Source organism: Callospermophilus lateralis, chromosome 8 (assembly GCF_048772815.1).
Source record: "Callospermophilus lateralis isolate mCalLat2 chromosome 8, mCalLat2.hap1, whole genome shotgun sequence".
Taxonomy (NCBI): Eukaryota; Metazoa; Chordata; class Mammalia; order Rodentia; family Sciuridae; genus Callospermophilus; species Callospermophilus lateralis.
In genome coordinates this window covers 49,075,999-49,099,930 of record NC_135312.1, presented here as the reverse complement: position 1 = coordinate 49,099,930, position 23,932 = coordinate 49,075,999, and the positions used below count along the sequence as shown (strand labels likewise).

General features: G+C 31.5%; 1 protein-coding gene across 11 annotated transcripts in view; it reads left to right on the top strand.

Moving 5' to 3' along the window:
- Epha5 (EPH receptor A5) overlaps window positions 1–23,474 on the top strand; it is a 334,483-nt gene extending 311,009 nt beyond the window's left edge. For 10 of the 11 annotated variants that reach the window (XM_076865180.2, XM_076865181.2, XM_076865179.2 and 7 more), the window contains 4 exons: window positions 1,557–1,706; window positions 11,562–11,755; window positions 15,307–15,462; window positions 23,369–23,474. In XM_076865180.2, coding sequence (XP_076721295.2) covers window positions 1,557–1,706; window positions 11,562–11,755; window positions 15,307–15,462; window positions 23,369–23,474 — 606 coding nt within the window. Of the gene's footprint in view, window positions 1–1,556; window positions 1,707–11,561; window positions 11,756–15,306; window positions 15,467–23,368 lie in introns of those variants that run through there. The other variant, XM_076865182.2, reaches the window with a different exon arrangement.
- The last annotated feature ends 458 nt before the right edge of the window (window positions 23,475–23,932 follow it).

Sequence of the window (23,932 nt, the reverse complement as noted above, 5' to 3'; positions counted from 1 at the left end):
ATTTGTACTGTGCTGAAGGGCAAGAGTAATTTATCTAAGCAAATGAAGGTTTCCAAAGTTCAGCTTAATAAATCAATAAATTAATTGATGAGTTATCCCTGCTCTTCTAGACCTAAGTAGCACTGTCACTATTTGCATTAAATGAAGCTTCAATTAAGAATCCTCCTGGGATTATAGTTACACTTAATAAACTTGACCTGAGCAAGATTGAGGTTATAGAAAAGTCTACTGCCAGTGTGATTGTTGTGTTAGTTAAATGCAAAAAGCGGATTTTTCAAGGTCTGTGTCAGTATGTTATGCTGCAGAGTTGGGAGTCAGAGACAGAAATCGTGAAATTCTTAAGACTTACTCCTCTGAAATGGAGTGTGGTAGCATTTTATGGAAAAATCTATATACTGAGAGATGAGTAGATAAGGGACTGTTGGAAAATATGCTGACCTCTATCATAGTAAGAGGATCAGAAGAAAAAATATGGGCTGAAATTCAACATAATTAACATATTTCAATTCTAGGAGTCACTTTAATCACACAGTGTAGAATATTACATCCCTGTGAGTAGACAGGTTTCATGGTATGAGCTTGCCTTTATTCTTAATTAACAAGAAGTTTAAAGTAAGTTCTTTTTTTTTTAAATGGATAGATAAAGAAAGATCAAGATTATTACATATTATATAGAGTTTGCATATAAATATCTAGAGTTTATATATAATGGTTAGATAAATTATATGTATGTATATATATATAAATATATACTCTATAAATATATACACATTTAATTGTATATTAACTATATAATCTATGGTTATATAGGTTTTCCTGCTTTTAAGGAGAAAAAAAAATCATGATGAAGGAGGCAGGATATAAAATTATTTTTTTCTACTATCTACAAAACCCAAATTCTTATTGTGGTGAGATTTTTCCCAGTATTCTAAGTTTAACAATTTTTTAATTTGGTAATTAAACAAGATACCCATTTCTGTGGTTAGATAGTTAACCAATAAAATATAAAAATGTGTCATCAAAAAAAAGGGAAATATATCAAGTCTAAAAAACATAAAATGATGTTGAAGTAAAGTATAACCTAAGTTTTTAACACATGAAAATTTCCAGCTTCTCTTATTAAACTTCTCAGGGTTGCATTTGGCAGCCTAGACTTTATACTCTAAATTTGTGTATTTAAAAAAAAAAAAAAAAGCATGCAGAGAATTGGAGTCCACTGCTCTACGTTAGAAGTCCTGAGAGTGTACCTTATTGATTTGCTTGACTGCCTGCTTTCCCCTACTTAGAGCTGCCATCCTGAGGACTGTAATTGAGATGTGGGTCCTGTGTGTGTTCCAGGAGTCAAACAGAATTTAAACTAGAAACCTTCCGGACAGCCAATTAGTAGTTAGTCTACAAATGCTTATGGACTGGGAGATGGGAAAAGAGACTGCGTGCTGTCAAACAGATTCACTTAAAAATGCTACATCTCTTTCTAGATCTTTTCAGTGAGGCAGCAATATCCCTAGACACATTTGAGGTATGTGAGGATTTTAAAAATTCTTTTTTAAATTTAGGGAGGCAAAATTCCAATCAGATGGACTGCCCCAGAAGCAATAGCTTTTCGAAAGTTCACCTCTGCCAGTGATGTCTGGAGTTATGGAATCGTAATGTGGGAAGTTGTCTCTTATGGAGAGAGACCCTACTGGGAGATGACCAATCAGGATGTGAGTATGGAACTACTTTTTCTCACTCAAGTTGAGAATGAAATGCTTTGTTCTCTGAGTCTGGACACTTACATTGTTTTTCATTTCTAGAAATGACAGTTGCTTGAAATATATGAAATTCTTTGCTTACCCTGTGATCTATTTTGTTGTTGTTGAAATAGCCTTTATGCAGAAGCTGAAAATATGTTATTACAAAGGAACATAAGTTACAGTTATATAAAACTCAGTGTGTTGCCAGATTGTCTTAGCTGCATTATAGTGATATGTCTTTCAGATTATGTCAAAATCATTCTCAAAGATGTAGAAAAGAGCCATCAACAAATGAATACTGACAAGCAAATTTTTATGATTTGCATTTGATAAAGGAGGCTAATAATCTAAACCAAAAGTAAATAGTAAATGTTCCTAGAAGATAAAAAGAAATAGTCTACATTTCTTTACATTACAAAATGTAAAAGATTTGTATTATGTATTTAATTTGATGAAAAAAAAACAGATTCTTTCCCCACAATGGAATAACTATCCATGCAAATAATAACAGAATCCTTATAGTAAAGAAACCATAAAAGAATCTTCTATTCATTTCAGAATGTTTATGATATGATACCTGGAACATAACTCCTTGCTCTTTGCTTTTAAATTTTTCTACTGTTCAAAATATTCATTTCCATTTTGGATCATATTGAAAATTGATATTTTTCCCTGAATATTGACATGTTTCTCTATAACAATAGTTTTACAGGCAGTTAGCTAGAATAGGGCAAGCCCTTATTATGTGTCATATATTGTCTTAAGTGCTTTATCAACAAATCGTTGATTGTGTCTTTCTAAAACCTGGATATTGAACTATCTCAACCCAATATTTGAAACATTCATATTTTTCTTCCAAATATTTCTTTCATTCATACTCTGTAACATCTTCCTTTCCCATGCATGCCCTCAGGAACTGAGAGAAGATAATGTAGCTCTCCTGCTGAATTTTATTGAAATAAAAATGTCTTGCCAGTAATTAACTTTCACTTTTCAAAATAAAAATTCAACTACTGTCTAAATTAAAGTCAATCTCATATTCATTTCAAAGTGTTTCCCACAGTTCCAGGGCCAGCCTGACCAAGTCATGTAAACTGGGGATGAATGATCAAATCTTTGTTCCTTTGTTTCTTTGTTTCCAAAGACTATGGCAGGATTCTTCAGGATTGGTCTGAGTGGAGAGGTAGGAAAGAAGGGACAAAATTATGTCATAAATTGGGGCTGTTGAGGCTTCTTGTGGAGAAAACATTGAGTCATGAGATCTCAAGTGAGCTACTTGTCTGAGCTTTTCCAGGACTCTTGATTGAAGGTCCCTGCTAGCCCCTAGAACAGGAGCGTGTGCTCCAACCCACTACCTAGATCTTTTTGTGCTTGCTCCCAGTTCCACACCTCATATTGTCTTATTGCACCAATCATATATTAGGTACTAGCAAGGAACATACTTTCACATATTTACATATTCAGTTGGATGCTCTCTTTATGGTCCTTCTTTGGGTATTGGTATCACAGACTATTCCAACCATTTTGCCTTCTCCAAAATTCCCCAGGTGAGATGTCTAGGTCATACACGCGTTTTCTCAAAAATTATTTCATAGCATTCTTCTCTGGTAGCAGCAATAAATCAGGTTGATGGATTTCTGACTTTCAGCAAACATACAGCAAGAGAGCTAATCTCCACTTCAACTAGGATGGTATAGCTGTTTTCCTTTGTGACCCATTCACTTGGCTTGGGAAGGGCAGTGCTTAGTTGTGTTTCTCTACATCTGAAAGGACATATCAGTGTTATGATTTAAGGGACAGGACTGTGGTCAAAGTTATTATTTGGTTATCATTATATTTATTTATATTTATACTTATAATGCCCCTTAAAGTTTAGAGAAGTTAAACGACTTTCGGAAGGTCACAAAAAATAATAAAAGTTATACTAGAAATTTCGACCTAGTACTGTATTAAAAACAAAAATCTAACCACCAAGTCTCCTTTCAATCCTATTATTGCCTTTAATTTTTATGGAAGTTTTTCATTTTTGTTCAGCTAGCAAGCCTTCATATGGTGGTCCCACCCATGTGTCTATTTCACTCAAAGGAAACATGTATCCCTTATTTCCCTAGTTAATTCCTACTCACACTTGAAATGCTTGGAGTTCTGATTCTGCCACTCAGAATCAACCATGCAGTAGATCATCCCCATTTTTGGCAATTATGTCTAATATAGCTATATCAGTCACAGATAAAATTACAGACAAAAGTAGATTATGTTGTTGGGTGAATATTCTTTCATGCTTTTGCTGGTATTGTCTAAGTTTCCTTATGCTTTTTTACTGCTAGTTGATAGGTAGTCATACACTTTCACTATCCTACATCTCTCTCATCTTCCTCCTGAGACCAGCACATAGCCCCTCATTTGCCAATGACCAAAGTACAAGAAGGAGTTCAATTGCACTTCAGCTAGCAATGTGTCTTTTAAAATCCCCTTGGCCATTCCCATAAACAGAGTGCTGGGTCAATGACACTGCTCATTGTGGAGCACTATTTCTGCATGGAGAAGGACATAGGAACAGGGAGATTGTGTAGGGTGATGAGGAATTTGTCTTCAATCCTTCACACCTCCTTTCATTTCATAGGTTTCCTGTTGGAATCTATATCTTGTGTAATAATTTCCAGTTTTTCTATCCCACGTCTATTTTTCAAAATTTATTTATTTAATGCTCAATAGCATTTTGGGCATGGAATTATCATCAAATCCACTCTCTTAAATACTTTTCTTTGGCTTTTATTGTTCCTTTTAAATTTTTTCCCCTGATTCAACCATTTGAGTGCCTTGATACTTTTTAATATTACATAATTTCAACATATTCAGGAAAATGAGAGGGAACGGCGTTGTAAGATTTTTAGGAAACTACAAGAATAAAAACTAATATTTTAGTTTTGACCAGGTTTTCCAAGAATTAGATGAAATTTTCAAAAGATGATCCTATAAATTATAGGTCATTCTAAAATAGTTTTGTTTAGTATAAAATATAATAAATGGCTGGCTTTCCTCAGCAAACTCATAGTCATCAGTAGCACTTGATTTCTAGATATAATACCAAGTGTGACATGCCCCACGTTCTATCCAAATTTATATCCAAGAAACATGAGGGATCAACTGTATTTGAAAATCATGATTACTGACTATTTTTCTTGGGAAAAATTCTCAGAGAGCAAAGTTGAAGTACTGATCTGACAGTTTCAAATGATATATCCCATGATGTATACATTGTAAATACTATCTGATCTAAAAAGGGCTTTGCCACCATGAAAATTTACATTACCAACTCATACAGTATAATCTAAATCTCACAGGGGAGACCTTCCTCTGTGCCAGGGGAACAAAACACAGCAGTAGGTTGCTTTTGATTTAGGATTGTTGCTACTATTGTAGAGAAAAACTGTAACCAAAAAAAAAAAAAAAAAACTTGAATGACTAGGATGATTTTAGGTAAATACCAGACCATGAACTCTGATTCAATCTCAGGAAGCTAAGTTAACTTCCCATAGGCAGTATAAGCCTATTTATTAATATCAAACAACCTAAAGGTCAGTGTTTTTCAGAATCAGAAATAAAAACCAAGTTAAATATTTTTATTGCATTGCATTTTTACATTTAGAGACAGTGTCTTTCATTTCATTTATTGAGGAATGTATCAATCCATAAATTCAACTAAAAATAAATTCCAAATGTTCTCAAACTTATTTAAGTAATCATTTTTCAGTCTTCCTGTTTAAATTATTTTTTTCATTTTTAAAGGAAATTAGTTTTCTGTACTTTCATTTTCCTACAAATTTTAATCCAGCATTTTTCTTACTACTTTTGTTGGTATAGATTTTACTTATAAGGTATTGAGAATATTTGACTCCAAAAGTTATAAATCGACTTAAATACTTTGCATGGTATATGATTTTCTATGTGTGTATATATATGTCAAATCAGAAAACATGCATATGTATATATGAAAGATCTAAATATGTTCCTACAGTGCCATATATGTGTATATACATATACATATGGTATAAAAATTTAAGAAATATATTGTTTATTACAGATATAGCACATATACTTATTAAATTACTGGAATAATTTGTGGTAAAATAGACAGCATATTATAATTAAATTAGAAATATGTGAATTTAATTTCTATCCACATTATGTAATTCACTAAAGATTTGACAGCAAGCAAATTTTTCTACTTCTTAGCCTCAGTATCGTTTTTTTCTATGAGAATGATGGATCAAAGAATATTGATTTTCCTAGATAATGTTGGTCTTCTAAGTATAGTACTGTCTCTAGCTGTAAATATTTTGGAAACTGGTATCCTCCTGATAGTTCTAACCCCTTTTCAAAAAATGACACATAAAAAATACCAATGCTTTATCTGAAAGATCTTGTCAAACAAACAAACAAAAATCTTCAATTTAACTCCTTTCATCTTGGATTCTACAACTATTGGTCAGTTTCATTGATTAAAAGGTGAAAGGACTTGAACAAAAGATGTTTAAGATCTCTTTAATTTCTGGAATTCTACTAATTTAAAATTGATATACTAAGAAAAAGTATACTTTTGTTAACTTTTGTTAAAAAGAGTCAAGATATCCTAAAACAAAACTGATATACTTGAAACTGTTTCTGCATTATCGAAAATTATTTCCAGAAATATACTCTAGTCATTTCTGTGGAGCTTTGTGTCTCAAATAACAGCTCTTTTATATGTAAAATTTTTAGCAAATACCCAGCAGTATTGATGCTGAAGCCCTAGATAGAACTTAGTTCTGAAATGCACATTTGACACTCAAATCTCCCTACAATCTTTCTGCCATTCAGGGATCAAACCTACATTTTCATGTCTCCTGTAATCTAGAATACATTTTCTCCCAAAATGACTCATTTTGATTGTGGATGGGTGGATAGATAGATAGATAGATAATATATGTATACACATATACACAAACATATAATTTATTTGTATTATATGTTATGAAAAAACAGATATGATTTTATGGTGTAATGTTCACACTGTTCTCAGATTACTTTCTTGGAAGTGGTTAACTATTTCTAATAACTACATGAACAATGGGAAATGTTTATATTAAACTTCTGGAACCTCTGATGTTTCATGTAATGTGTGTAAAACAATTCTTATCTTGAAGATCTATAGTTGAGATGAATATGGATAGTATATGTACAGTCTAAATCATTGTGCCTATGATATAATTTACAAGATAGTTTTAATTCCTTTAAGCAGCCTATCCCAGGAGGGAATTAGATGTACATGAGGATATTAAGAGGAAATCTTTGAAAGAAAACTCATGAAAGGATAAAGGGAAGCATGGAACAGTGTTAGACTGTGGCACGGTTCTTTCCCCTTGTACATTACAGGTTGAAGGAAGGATGATTGGCTATAACCATCTGAGACAGAATTGTACTAAGAGAGGAGAGAAATTCCAGAGATCCTCAAGCCAACATTGTCTTTCATAGGATTTCCATACTTCATAGGACTGAGCCTTTCTTACTATCTTTGCCATGCTCAATAATTGACTCTGGGTAACTTGTGGAAAGCATGACTTTGTTGCCCACATGATGAAAGGATTTGGCAAAATAGCAGCTGCTGGTTTTGGTTAATTATCATCCCCGAAGGTGAAGATCTGTAAGACAATTTTTATGTTTGCTATAATTCTTGACCTTTTTTAATATAGACCTACTTCTGTGCACAGGAATAGGCTTCTATTATCATGTTGGCTTCTCTCCCTGAGAATTCAGCAGATGCAGGTTACTGGATGAAGAAAAGTAGCTTCTTTTGATTTCAACACCTCATGCGGTCCTTGTCCTTTCTTCTCCACTATCCATTCCAAATTTTTCTCACCCATAAAAGTGGGAGATGATGGTTTGTCCTGCTTGGTGATTTGATAAATACCTTAATTCTTGGTGGTTTCACACATATCTACCTATCTCATTGCCTTCTGCTGCTCAGTAGCAATTACCCTTACCATCATGGTGACTCTTCCTCTCTAGTAATCCATAACCGTAATCCATAACTATTAGCTCAGTGGAATTTTTCTTGAAAAGGGGAATAGAGTACAACATAGATTTAACACATTATTGCAAAGTGAAAAATGACTACACACATTTTAGAGCATTGCCTTCAATTTTAGCTGTGCCTTAAAAGATCATTCCAGCCCTCTGCAGTTCTCATTATTTCTGGATGATGATCTTTATGTAGTGGTGTACTGGAATCAACCTGTATGAGATAACAACATTTTAGAATATTTCCAACTGGATAAGATTCTATTGGTAGCTTCTGTTGGCATGGAAAAGATGTGAATACCACATAAATGTGTAAATATTACAAATGTACTCCAATGAGAGTCAGTTGTTAAATATTTACCAGCACATCATGAAGTGTGTGATACTCTTACACATCCAAGACTGTGAACAGAATAGTCTGATTGATTGATAAGCTGTATTGGATATCATGTTTGTGGATCAAGACTTCCAGAGCTCCCAGTGATGGCTGAAGCTCTGTTGGTTTAATAAGCAAGCAAACATCATATTCTGGGAAAAATATATCTGAGAAGATGAACCCATTAATGTTTACATGATTGAAGGAATCCAACATAGTCAACTTGCCACCAAAATAATATTGTCATGTTGGTGACTCAGTGTTAGGATTTGAGGTTTGAAAGAAGACACAGCCTTCTTTAAATTGTATTCAGACAATTGCTTTACATTTTAGTGTCAAGAAAATTTACAGTTGATATTGGTATTGCAGATATAGTACATCTGAACTTGATTAAATTTATAGTAGCCTTTTTCTTTTTCTCTTCTTTCTTTGTTGATCTCAACAACATATATTAGCAAAGATGATAGTAATCACTGAGGTTATGATTCATTTGGCTACATACTATAAATTGTATGTTAAAATAAATAGCTAAAAATTATACATTAGTAGTTTTTCAAATTTCACAAACTACCAGAATACTGATATCTTTCATTTCTCTCCAAAACAATAAAACAAAAATAAAGTGAAAAAAAAAATTAAGAAATTTTTAATATAAGATTTTAAGTTGTAGTTCTAAATTTATTTTAAAAATCAGTTCTGAAGGTTAATTTCAATTTCAATTTATATTTATATATATATACTGAGGTCAAGTTCTAAGTTAACTTGGAGACAGGCTATTTATATTTCTAAATCTAAATTTACCTGAAAACACAATTGATTAAGTAATAGATTTTGGAAATAACTTCACAAATCATATAATTTATGTCCATTTTATGTTGTTACAACAGAATACCTAAGTGGTTAGCATGTAAAGGAAAGATATTTATATAGCCCAAGATTCTAGACGCTAAAAAATCCAAACAATATGGTGCCAAGTCCTCTGGTGATGGGCCCCCAGGTGCAACACAACATAGTAGAGAAGAGGAAAGAGAAATGCTTACATGCAGAGGAAGCCAAGCACAAGGAATGGCTTTGCTTTATCACAATCTTCTCTAGAGAAAACTAACCCAGTCGTGTTGGAACTGTGTTAATCACTTTCAAAGGTCAAGCCATCATGAAATAATCATCTTCCACTAGGTCCAACCTTTTAAGGATTCACCACCTTTTAATATTTTTCTATTTGGCAGATGATCTTTATTCAAACCATAGCACTTACTAAGTTATTTTAAAACTAATGAATTTAATTTGATTAATTCATTTTGTAGTCACATATAAAAACTAGTTGCTCCAGAGAGGAAAGACAATTTTCTTTTTTATTTTAATAGGAGAATTTGCTAATTTGCCAAGGCATTCTTAAATTTGCAATCCTCCTGCATATAGTTTCCCAATAGCTGGGATTATAGGTATGTGCTACTATGCCCTAGTAGAACTAAAGAAAAACATAGAAGTAATTAATAACAGCTTTGGGAAAATACCATAATATGAAAAAAAATATATTTTTAAAATAAATTTTCACTGAAGAAAAAATATTTTATAATCAAAACTGTAATAAGACTTATTATATTGGTGCATATATGCTATTAAAGAGAATAATCAGCAATGGGGAGTCTTATAATAAGCAAACTAATGAATAAGTGAACTTCCATTAATATGTGAGGGCAAATGGCCATTTTATTCTTTTAATATTTATTTTATCACAATTGAGAATAAATGTTTTCTCAAAATTCATTTAGCATTTTATATATATGTGTATATATATATATATGTAAATGTTTAATTAGTATCTCCCAATATGCATCATCTTTAGTATACTACATATATTATAGTAGTAGTTGAAATAATTTTTTCTGTGGTTTGCTTTTTAATTGATTATATTGTTTTTGAGTTAAGTAAGTTAACTAAGGTGGTAAGTAGTTTCTTTTGGTCATTTGACTGTGGTTATCCATCTATTTCTGTGAATATTTATTTTCAAAGTACTTTTTATTTCTCAGTCTGCACTTAACTATTGGTACTTCTTAGGAAGCTTTTCCTAGGGAGATGTAAACTACACCAAATTCAAGCTGTGACCAAGTGCTGATGACCCTTACATTTATATTATCGGCCCTAATGTCTCCTGTGCTCTAGCCAGATTCCTGTAAATTGCCATCTGGGTGTTCCCCATTCACCTCCGATCAAAGAAATCTCAAATTATACTTGACAACATTTTCTCTCTCCATAAATTTGCTCACCTCAAGTTAACAGAAATAACTGTTCCATGTGATGGGCTTGAACTTGTGTGATCTCTGCTATCCTCTCCCCTCTACTCCTGGGTCATTAGTGTCTCTTAAATCTACCATTTCATCTTCTTTCCATCTGCCACTGTCTTTGTTCAAATGTCACTTTCTCTCATAGAGAAACTTATTTCTTTCCAATCCTTGAAAATGATCTTTCTAAAGTTCCTGTGCTAATACTTCTATTTTCATTTATCAAATCTAATCTAAATATTTTTTGTGTAGAAAAATATAATTAAATTTGTTAATGATATATTCTTAATAGGATTTTGAGAATTATATCCATTAATATTGATTTTTGGTATCATTCAAATATTATCATTTTCATAATTGAATAAAAATTGTGTTGTTAATGTGCAGCAGCACGAACAAAACTCTTCTGGAGTTAAGATATGTTGATGGCAGCAGGAATATTACAAATGTTTTTGGTAAAAACAGTCTCACAATTAGACTGCTAATCATACCTCTGGTTGCATTGAAAACCAGTGATGTTTATAATGCCTGTGCTACTAGACAGCTTTCCAAACTCCTGACAGAAACAAGTAGATGAAAATAAACAGTCAGACCTTGACATTATTAAATGATACATGAGACAGTTATGCTAATTTAACCTTTGACTTATCCATCATTTACTACCCAAAATCTCTTTTGAAGTAAAATTTTCATTCCATTACTTGAAAAATGTGACTATGCACATATTTTTCATTAAAAAGACATTAATTTTTCTGAGAAATCATTAGAAAATTGAATCTCTATTTGATTTCAGAAGGCAAGAATGAATAAAACATGCATATATTTTTATGTCAATTAATTTTACAAATCAACCTTCACCAAGATTTTAGGTTAAAATGATAACTGCTTGTTTTATTTATAATAAGTGAAGAAAGACTATCTTTTTTTTATACTATGATGTTGTTTTATTTTGCAGCAAATGAAAATAATTGTGGATTTATAAAATAAAATAGTGATGGTTTGTTATTACTGAAGCTGAAAGAATGAATGAGAATGAAAGTAGGAATTTTCTCAATTTATTCTGTTATATTATGCTGTTGAGGACTGGTTCTGTTTTGCTTTATACAGGTGATTAAAGCAGTAGAGGAAGGCTACCGTCTGCCAAGCCCCATGGATTGTCCTGTTGCTCTCTATCAATTAATGCTGGATTGCTGGCAGAAAGACCGGAATAGCAGGCCCAAGTTTGATGAAATAGTCAACATGTTGGACAAGCTGATTCGCAACCCAAGTAGTCTGAAAACTCTGGTTAATGCTTCAAGCAGGTAAAAACCAGACCTGAGCAATTTCGCTGAATGTATCTCATTCAGAAATATGCCACAAATATTTCATCAATTAAATCATACTTACATACATGTTAATCTATGAATTTGTAAGACACTGATATATTTGAATATAGCTTTTTGTCTTATAATGAAGGAAATATGTGATAATACTTAAAAGTGTTGTTACCCAATATAATAGTTAATGTTCTTATTTCAGGAAAAAAAAAGCAAACTGCATAATATTATGAAGATAACTGAATTCGGGTAGCAATAAAAAGATAACACTCAAGTGGTGTGTTTTTATATGTTTTTGGAGGATAGGTGTAGATTGAGGAATAAAGAAAGGCCATTTAAACCTTTATATATTTTATATGTTAAACCATAAATTTCTAACCAAAATTACACTTTGATTTCTTTAGAATACATTTTAGCATCTGTTATTAAATATAAGTAGGTTTAGTGTTCTTATTTTATGAATACTGAAAACTTGGATACCATTTTGCTCATATTTAGTTATATAGGATTATTTGGTTAATCATTTGGTGGGCAGTTTCAGCAAGATTTAAAGCTGACAAATAAGTAATCTTGTGAAGAAAATTTGTGTGAGCAAATATTCATATTTCTACTTTTCTGAATGGCAGCATAAATGCATTTAATAGTGTTGCACACTTGTAAATTATGTTTTCTTTTTATCTAAAAAACTGCCATTTTATTCTAATATATATCAGTTTGATTCTAAACTAGAAAATTTACCAGGTTGTTGTTTTCACTGTGATTGAAGCAGTTGTCTATTTTGACAAGAAATAATATTATGCAGATAACTGAATTGTTTGCCTGTTAGTGTGAACTAAATGAGAAACAATTTGTGGATCAAGTTACATAAGTTCTATGATTCTGACATAGCATTTGCTTACTAGACTAAAGGTCATTTTAAATATAAATGAGGAAGAATTGTCAAAATCTGTTAAGGCATCATTGACTTCCTGAGGTAACAAATGCAGAATGAATCCTCATAGAAATTTTTTTCTGTATGTTACTTTCTAATGTCTAATCTTAAATCGCCTATTGTCATGTAAAATATTAAGCCTTTTCCTATTCTGCTTATTTGAATTATGTTGTCACATATGGACATAGGAGAGGAAATAATAAAAGAAATTCTTAATGTTCTAAATTATATTAAATTGCTTGGCCATCATCATTGAGCTTGAAAATAGTTTAAAATTTTTAAGAATTTACACATTTTCTTCTTAATACATGGAATTTGACTTTCTAGGTTTTGTTTGAGCAGGTTTAGCTTTCACACTATACTGTCCTTTGTGTAGTCATCTGCAAATCCTAAGTCTTAAAGTCATTAGTTCCTGGTTCACTATTGCTTTTTCCTTCCCTACTCATGTCACAAGATTTGGTGGTTTCAGTAAGATGATTTTCCAACATCTTTTAGTTTCTTGGAATTATTTCTTTCAATTATTTTGTGTCCTAACTTACTAAGACTCTCTTTTCTATTATCGTATTGTAGGTCCTATTTTTACCAGAAATTGAAACTCTTGCATTTCATCTTCAAAATAATCTCTTCAAATAGAGATTATTGCTCACCTTAACTCAAACAATATTTGGAACCCATTGCATAATATTTAAGAATTACTGAAATTTATTCATTTAATTATTCAACAAATACACATCATTCTGTCTGTGTCATACTGTTGGCTAAGTGCTAATTATACAGCATTAGGTAAATAGACCTAGATATGTACATTTATGCTACCAACACACAGTTGGAGGAGAGAGATATTGAACAAAATAAAAGTTGCAAAAACAGTTGTGTTCAGTTTTGGAGTAGAGAGTGAGAGTGGAAGTCAAAAAGATAACTTGGAGGCATTAGTGATTGTGCAAGTGAGACATAAGTGTTGTATTTGTCAGTTTTTCATGATTGTGATACAAATACATGACAAGAACAACTTATAGGAGAGATTTATTTTGGCTCATAGTTTCAATCCAAAAGAAGAAACATCCTGGTGGAAGGGAATGGCAGAGGAAAATAGCTCAGCTCATTGTCACTAGGAAGAAAAGAAAAAGGAGAGGATAGGGGATAAGATGGTTCTCTTGGGCAAGCTCCCCACCACAGTGATCTATTACTTCCAACTAGAAGCCACCTTTTCTACAGTTTCCACCTCCTACCAATAGTCCACCAAATTATTAATCTATCAAATGCATTAATCCACTGAAGACATTAGAGCCCTCATCATTGAATCCCTTCCCCAAAGTCCCACCTCTGGACATTGCTGCATTGGAGACTAAGTCTTCAACACATAAGTTTTTGGGGGGACAAAACTATAATAGGTATCGCAAGGTAGTGAGGAAAGAGAAGTGGTCAGATATCAGTATATTCAAGGTAGAATGGAGAGTATGTGCATATTCTGTGGATTTATTGCAAGGAGAGTGAAGACAAGGTACACTATTGTATTTTTATATTGAGGATCATGGAGTGTAGGAGATGTGTGTGGAACGATGAGGACTGCAGTATCAGACATGCTGACATGATGTGCCTATGAGAAATGTGAAACTTAGTCTGGAGATAAAAACAAACAAACAAACAAACAGAAAAACAGATGACATTTGAAGCCATGACAGTGAGTAAAACTGACTAGAGTACAGTGAAGTTATAACTCAATTAGTGAAGACATAGGGATAAGTTCTGACTCCCTCCAAATTTTAAAGTCAGCCAAAGAGAAAGTAAAAGTCAAAGGAGATTGAGGAGTAGGTAGGAACACAAAATCGCCCCCCCCTCAAAAAAAGGAGAGAATATTAATTCAAAACAATGTTGAGATAGAGTGGATTTCAGGAGAGCTATGGTAATGGGGGTGGTTGTTTATTTCATACAGGTCAGTCATTTTATAGATTAAAAGTGTTCATTCATTTTGACAAAATAGAGATTATTGCTCACCTTAACTCAATCAAGAATTGGGTTTTGTAGAAACCACGCTCATGTGGGTTGAAATGTACATTGAATGTGAGATAAGTGCAAATACTATGAGTACAAAGACAGATATTTGTGTTCTATATTCTATGGTTACAGTATAATTAGGTCATCTCCAATTTATGAGCATGTAAATTATTTTTTACTTTCAGGTACCTTTTGGATGCATTTCTAGAAATCATCATTGATATCTCATTTTTATTATTACCAAAGTTTGCAGATTTGTTTAGCTAAAAGCAAATAATGGTTGGGTTGGTTATTTTCAATTTTTATATGATTTTGAATTAATTTATTTTCTAAGTTCTGATACTTACTCTAGGTGAAGTAACAATCACCCTAATATAAGAACAGAAAATTAAGAATAAATGGCTTCAGAACTTCCTGAAATATTAACTTAAATAAGCATGGGTTTTTTAAGTACTCAGTGGACTAAGTTTATGTTGTCATGTACTTTGAACCATTTGCTTTCATGTTAGCATTTGTATATTTTCCCTGTAAATATATTTATAGTCTCAGTAAATTTTGTTTAAAAAAGCATTAAAGTGTTCTTTTAATATTTATGTTTTATGTGTTTTAGAGTATCTAATTTGTTGGCAGAACATGGCCCTCTAGGATCTGGGGCCTATAGATCAGTAGGTGAATGGCTAGAAGCAATCAAGATGGGCCGGTATACGGAGATTTTCATGGAAAATGGATACAGTTCAATGGACGCTGTGGCTCAGGTGACCTTGGAGTGAGTAATTTTTTTTCTGATAATTTTTATGTAATTTCTGGGGCAAGAAAAATTGTTCAGAAATCAATCTGGATGAGAACAAGGGAAATCAGTTAACCTCTGTCCATGTGTGGCAGTTTTCAAAGAAGCCTCATCTTTTTTAGTCTGTATTGTTAACAACTGCATGGTTAATGCTTTTTGTGACCAGTATCTTTGTGGGTTTTTTTTGCTTCAAACAAATAGCATTTGAATATTTGAATAATTGGAATAAGAGCTCCATTGCAAAGTACTGGTATTTTGTGTTGTGGAAAAAGATGTTTTCTTGACAAGTTTTTATACTGGTACCTATGTTATATGAATGTAAATACAAAACAAAACAAACTGTAAGCACAATTGGTGTGGCTAATCCTACATAACAACAAAACATATTCCTAAATTTCAATTCTCTACGATGAATATCCAGGTAAAAACAGCTTAATCAAAGCCTCCTTGGCAGGAATCTCATTTAAAGTCTAAGTGGTGCATCTTATATTCTTACAATCCAAGAATATCCTAGATCCTGCCTTCAATTTGTTATTTGGTACAATCTCAGTGGAACCAATTGTGCCCTTTTCTGTTTGCACGTTTAAGATAAAGCTTATCAAATCTTATTAAATAAAAATCACTAGAGTTAAATATAAAATTATTTAAGGTTGTAAGTTGTTTGTATTTTATTATATACTCTGTATGTATAATTATTTTAGCCTACTTGTTATTTGTGAAAATTAACTGTCCTTATGGTGGTTCCATCTAGACTACATTACCATTAATGATAATTTACATCAAATTACCTGCAAACTCAAAGGTTAAAATATTGTTGTAAGGATTAGAAAATGTTAAAATACTCTAAACCACTAAATCACTATCTTGATATCATTACTTCCCAAAATAGGATCATTGAAAAGTTCTCTTCCCATCTCTGCTGTTCTGCCACTCTTTAATTCATTAAATTCACTGCTCATCCCCACAAAAGGTAACAGGGTACCATCATTTATCACTAATTAATGTCACATTCTCAGCATTCTTTAACTTCATACCGAGAACTAAACTGACCTAAATTGCAACCACTCAGCACTCAGCTTGCTTTCCTGACTCATTTAGTCCCATCCTCACTGTCACCGCCAGACCATGCCTACTTGATGACATGTATGCTTTGCCCATTATTCCTTTGGACATGTGTGCTATATTTAAAATAGTATACAGAAAAAATTATTGATTATTTAAAACTATTTTTACATGATTGCTATTTAATTTTTCAGTAAAAATGGTCATTTTAATTTATTAAAGTCATTTGTCATTTTATATTAAAATGATACTGTAGGTATTTCTTCTACCCAATGTTGGATTACTTGTAAATATATAATAAAATTATTTGCATTAAACAATGTCTCTTTTTTATTAAGATAGCATATATTCTTATATGTATATACACACACACATATATATATATATATATATATGTATATATAATTAATCTTCCTAGTTTTTATTTCTTTATTGACTGAACTGTTGTAATCAGAATGGTTTTGCACTAATTATTTGTGTTGTATTTCTTTGGGGCCTCCAAATACTATAAATATGCTGAGTATGTATGCATTATAGTTTCACTTTTCTTACTCTTTGCTATTTACTTTCCTGTGGGCTCTTCATATCACCAAAACTCTCTTCATTGTGTATGTCTTCTTTCTCAAGTTTTAACAACCTCTTCTATCTTCTTATAATGGTTCTTCTCTAGCTTGTTGCTTCTTGCTATACAGCCTCATTCAGATATTTTTGCCTTTTAATTTATTTACTCTGACCAAAAGGGGAAAGTAAAACTAGGAGACTTAGTATATTTCCAGTCCAGCCAATGTTGGTCTTCTGATGTCCACTGCTTTAAATTCCCGGGGCCCATAATCATTAACATATTCCTTACTAGGAATTAGGCCTACAAATCCTAATGCCAGTAAAACTGACTTCTTAGAGAATTCAACAACACTAAATATATATTCTCTTCTTTACTGTGCTTTTGAATCCACAGTTTTTCTAATAAGTAAGAAGATATTTATCAAGACACTATGTTAAATAACATACAAAATGAGGAGTAATCAATTATTTGTTCAGTTAAGAATTTATAAAACAGAAAAGATAATCCGTGTATTTCTCTTACTCTTCAACAAAAAAATAAAAATAAAAAAACCTAGTAAAAACACTAATTATTAATAGCAAAGGAAAAAAGGATTATCAACAAAAATGCAGGACAACCTGATAATGATTTTTCATATCGTCTCTACCAAATATGTAAATATTAATTTTATGAAACCCATATAATGCTACAATAAAATAATAAAATATACCTAGAGTTTTTGTCATGGCCTGTTAGATGCAAGAATACATCCATAGCTCTTGTCAATGTTTAGAAAAATATTTAAATCAACTTTAAATAAAGCAAATGCTCAAACTGCCATGTATAAAACATTTGTTGCAATTGTTGACATCAAATTTGTTTTCATAGTTGATTTAGAACAAGAGTTAAAACACAGTTTTCCAGAACCACGTGCTTTGGTAAAAATGTACTTCATGAAGTTTTAGTTTTATTTCTTTATGGACGGTTTGCCAGTACATGCATATATGTATGAATGAAGAATTTGGGGATTTGGGAGTCATTGCATGTTCCATGAAATAACTTTCAACCTTAGATGTTTCTGTGTGTTAGTCTCTCTGCCTATACCACATTAATCAGTGTACAGTTTTCCTATTTGAATAACTGTTGTGCGGTAATGACAAAAGCTGTACTATCATATATAAGTGCACTGAGTTGTTGTTGACAGGAAATTGTAAGCCTGAGGCAAGTTTCAAATTGAATCCAAAGATCTGAATTAAAGACAAAGTCACAGCTGCTTTTTTGACTTCTTGTCAAGCCAGTACTGTCAACTTTTGGTTATTCAGAAAATGAGCAAAACCCAATGAATTCAAATATTATACCAATTGTATACAAGCTAAAGGCATTCATGGTAGTACCAGTTCATAAAATTGAGTCTTAAAATATTAAAATAGACATTTTCCAAATTTAGAGCCAAAATGTGTGCAGGTTAATTCAATTAGATTTATTAAGTTATCAATAAAGTAAAGAGGTATAAGTTAGTAAGTAAAATATATATGGTTAGGAGAATTCCATATCTTTGGTGTCTCTATGTAGTTAAGGCAAAAATCCAAGTCTAGCCCTTACCATGTATTACCTAATGAAAATGTTAATAGGCCATGATTAAATCTCCTTTTGCCAAATATAAATATACCAACCTTGTACAGTAGCTAAACAAATGATTATAAGATTATTTTTTAAAAAATATACCAAAAAATGGAACTGTATGACAAAATCACAAAAGAAGCTAAAAGCACTGAATTTTAGTGAATGTTCATTAATCTCTCTTCTCCCTTCTCCTGTCAAGCCAATGTTGATGAGTTTAAATTCTAGTAATATAGCTACCAGGTATGTATGTATAGCAGAAAGGAGAAGAATGAGCAAGGAAGCATCCCCAAATGGATTAATTTTACCCTGAATAATCAAGAGTTGGCTTAAATATCAGCTAGACACCTCTTATAATAATTTATTTTTTCTTCTACTAGTTTGTAATCATGATATGATAAAACAGTGTTTTTGCATTGTTTCAAGTCATGAAAAAAATGTTTGAAAAGATGATGAATTATAATCCCAACAGTGGAATTTTATTTTACTTGCAGCTCTTCTAAAACGAATCATGTGTTGGCAATAAAATACAAATTATTTTATATAAAAACACTATACTTAACATGTGTAAATAGGATTATCATCATTGGAATTGGCATTGGATATTACTTAAAATTATATATGGTCATTGTGAAATTCATAGAATATTTTTATATCTTTATTAATTTTTATGTTATGCTGAGGATCAAACCCGTTTAAAAGGGAGACACACTAAAAATTACCTAATTATATAAATATCTTAAATAGAAAAACAAAATGAGAAAAATGGTGTATCATGCACCATTTCCAAATATTTCTTTCAAAAACCATTATATATATGGCAGGAACTTAATGACTATATATAAAATATTTTTCTCAAATTTCTGTCATTATCACTGCTAATCTGATCATTTAATACATGTATTAGATATAAAATGAAAATTGTTGGAAGTAGTAAAGAGTGTGAGACAAACCACTTACAATACTTCAATAATGCATTTATCAATATTAGAATAAGGGCATTTAACTTGTGCTGTAGACAGTTTCCAATGTCATTTCAATTCTCAAAGGAAGTATCATTAAAAACATGTTTGAAGGGGTTTCTAGAGAAACTACTTAGAATAACTTATTGAGAATAAGTAAACTTGAATAAAAAATCTTATATTTCCCTAACATTTCACTGAAAATCATATTATATGGAGATATATCTCCATATAATATGATATATATGATATATATATATATATATATATATATATATATATATAATACCTCAAAATCATGCTATTTTTGTCCTTTAATTTGATATTTTAAATGACAAGTCTACTGGGCAAGGTGACACATGCCTGTAATCCTGGCAGCTAGAGCGACTGAGGCAGGAGGATCACCAGTTCAAAGCCAGCTCAGCAAAAGTGAGGTGGTAAGCAACTCAGTGAGACCCTGTGTCTAGATAAAATACAAAATACGGCTGGGGATATGGCTCAGTCAAATATCCCTAAGATCAATACCAGGTACCCCCTCCAATAACAAGTCTGATTTAAAGAAAAACAATAACATCCCATTAAAGACACACATTATTTAAGGCAATATGCAAAATGCAGTTTGATATTTTTATAACTCCGCTTCTCCTTTGAGGAGAGGGGAATGAAAAGAAGTGCAAAGGAGGGAGAAAGAGGCAAAGTAAAGGGAGAGAATGAATTTTAGTGGTCTGACCATCCATATGCAACTGAGAGAAGCATCATACAATAAATTGATCTGAAAATAAACTTTTATGCTTGGTTCACTGGAAAGATAGAAATGATTTTAACTTAAAACCTACATATCTAAAATAAGCAAATTTTACTTTCCCTTAAACACAAATTCTATACCATATTTATTAATCAAATTCCATTCCTTAAAACATTTACTCTTTAGCATTATTTCATGGAAAAATTTATAGTCTTTGTGTGGTCAAGTCATTTCCAGAGAAAGAAGCCATATTTACAAGTTAAAGCAGTGGATACAAAAATAAGTCAAACTACAGATTTGATGTTATTCCTACCAAACAACCAGGAATTGGAATATGGAACACATACATACAAACTCCTTTCAAATTAAAGTTTTGTTATTGTATATGAAATGTCCATGATGTTTGAGTTGGAAAAATCTATGAATTACTTTTTCAAGTCACTAAGAACTGTAATTGTTATTCTCAAAATATTATTTCTAATAATTAGTATAACAATTATGAATTATATAATTTAATAATATGCATACGTGTATTTAAATATATATTTATACTTCCCAGATTGGATTCAGAAATATAATTTAGTATGTGATATAACATATATTTTAAAACATCAATTCTAGTCCTAATTAAATTTTTTTGCAGAACTTGATGGTTTTTAGGTTATGAAATTTAAATTTTGTTCTTTTTATCCTGACTTTGATCTGCATTGTACTAGTGAACACCTATGAATAGTTACATCTATACAATTTTTCATGATTTATGAAACATGTGGAGACATAATATTAATTAATCCATAATGGAAACTGTCATGAAATACTGATCCACTTACTATAGTCTCATCAAAGAAGTTCGTGCTTGGTTTCCTACTTTAGATATCTTCTTTCTTGTGGAATTTTCAATATTTGATGATATATGTACAAATTTCCGGTTTTACAAATGAATAAATTGCTGCATTTTATTTTGACATGGCTTTGCTCAAAATCATATTTAAGAACAATGAAAAATTAATAGTATGGATTTTGTGATCAGGTAACTCGTTTTGGTTCTATTCTTGCTACTTACTGACTGTGCCATGTAGCCAAATGACTTAAATTCTCTAAGAATGTGTTAACTAATCCATAAATGGAAATTTTAAAAATAATCTATATCTTAGGTTTTAATATTTTACTAGCAAAGAAGGAGATGTGTATTAAGTGCTAACTATTATATTTATGTTTAGTGATACAATTCTCAACCAGGGGAGATTTTGCCACTCAGAACATTTGTCAATATCTGAAGGCATTTTCTTTCTTTTAACAACAAGGAAGGATTGGTGGTGGTACAGTGCTGCTTGTATCTAATGGGTTGACCTGGGGTGCTGCTGAATATCCCATGACATATAGAACAGCCCCCAAGAACCAGATGTGTCTAGCTCATGATATTAATAGGATCAAAAGTGAGAAATTCTGTTAAGTTGAAAAGAGACAAGATTAAATTTAAGGTTTTTTTTTATTTTCTTAGTTTATCATTACCTATTATAGCCAATTTCATCACTATATTAACAATAGTTATTTTGCTTCAAAGTAATATTTATTGGCTTCTAAGTTTTGTTGATGATTCTCTTCCATGACACATCTATCATTATTATTTAATATTGTGTTTTGGCATCTTGTAACTGTAATAATATCTAAATTTAATATGCATATTTTAATAATAAATATATCTTCATCATAAGTATCAATAGCATTTAAAAATATTTTTTGGTTACTTGTCATTTCCTAAAACCTTCACACGAAATCAAGAAACTATAAAGGGAAAAAAGAAAAGATATTATTTCAGTAAGCAATTCTTTGCAATATCAATATAGATGGAGTAAATTTAATTTTTATTCTCTGATAATTAAGAAAATCTTTTCAGTTCATTTGAAACAATTTAATTTTGCGTATAATAATCCTAATGTCATTGTCTTCTATATTCTAAAAAAAATCTGAAATGAATACATTTACTGAATGCAAAGATACTTCATTATTAGCCTAATCTTTTCAAAAAAGCAATTTTATAACATGCCAAACAACTTTTTTCATTTAGCATTTTAAATTATTGATGTTCATTTTTCCTATACCTAATGCATATTATTTTCCAACTATACCTGAATCATTACATTTGTCAAATACACACTTTATCGGAAGAGCATTCTTAAGTTTCTATGAAATAACATTGAAAAATCATAGGTGCATGGGTGCAGGAAGCTTCATAATATGCCTGGCTAGTTTAGAAATCTAAACATTTGTAATCTTTGAGTAATGTGCTTGTTTTAAAAAAACACAAGAAAAGTATCTTGTTTGAAGGACTTTTTGAAAGTGTGCAATCTTCAGCTCTAAATTTCAGTAAAGTTTAAAGTGTTATTTGATAAAGGAGAAAAGCTCTGGTATTTTGAGTTCAAAGCAAAAATTAACATAAAATATTGTAATAAGAGCAATGTATTGATGATTATTCCCTAAGGATATCTGTTATACATAATTATTTTATAGAATGATTCATTTAAACTGTTCATTCTTCAACCACTTGACTGTAAAATTTTAAATAAATATTTTGTGCTCCATGAAAAAAAAATGCACATGTTATAGGTTCACAATTTTAAAACTGTTCAATGAAATAGAACCTTTCAAGTTCCATACATATTGGTAAGATGTGAAAATTGTGTTTGTTCACCACTCTGTGTCATTAAAATCATTCTGTTTACCAAGAGAGGCGAATATGTTTTGTATAATTGCCTGTTATAGATACTTCATTGTCTGCAAAAAGGTTTTTTAGAGGTACAATTTCAGAGACTACCTTTGATATTTGGACCCTGAATGTCTAAATTGGGACTGAAATTAACTAGTTTCTGCAAGAAGTTTGCCCCAGCGTGAAATTTTGAGGTGTGCTACAAATTGAACCAATACATACATCCAATGTGTGCTTTCTTCATGCAGGGATTTGAGACGGCTTGGAGTGACTCTTGTCGGTCACCAGAAGAAGATCATGAACAGCCTTCAAGAAATGAAGGTGCAGCTGGTGAACGGAATGGTGCCATTGTAACTTCTGCTAATGTCACTTCTTCCAGTGAATGATTCTGCACTTTGTAAACAGCCCTGAGATTTCTTTTAACAAAAAAAAAGGGGGAAAAAGGGAAAACAGTGATTTCTAAACCTTAGGAGAGCTATGTCTCATCCACAGAATTTGTAATCAGTGTTTTACTAAAAGCTCCATATCTTCCTCTCAGTTTCTTCATTTTTCATGAAGCAACAATGACCTTCAGAAAATAAGAACAAAAATACTATCTTATGTTACATAAAAATCCTCACCACTACTTCTACAAAAATTTACACGAAAATACAAATATATAGCACCTTCACAGACTAAATTAAGGCAGCCCCTTTCAAAACTTCCAGGGATCTACTTGAAAGGAAAAGTATTATAGCCATTTGTGGGCTAAGAAAAGCTGCATTTTACTGAAGTTTACTTCAAGTCTTAATTGTCTACATAAGTGTATTGAA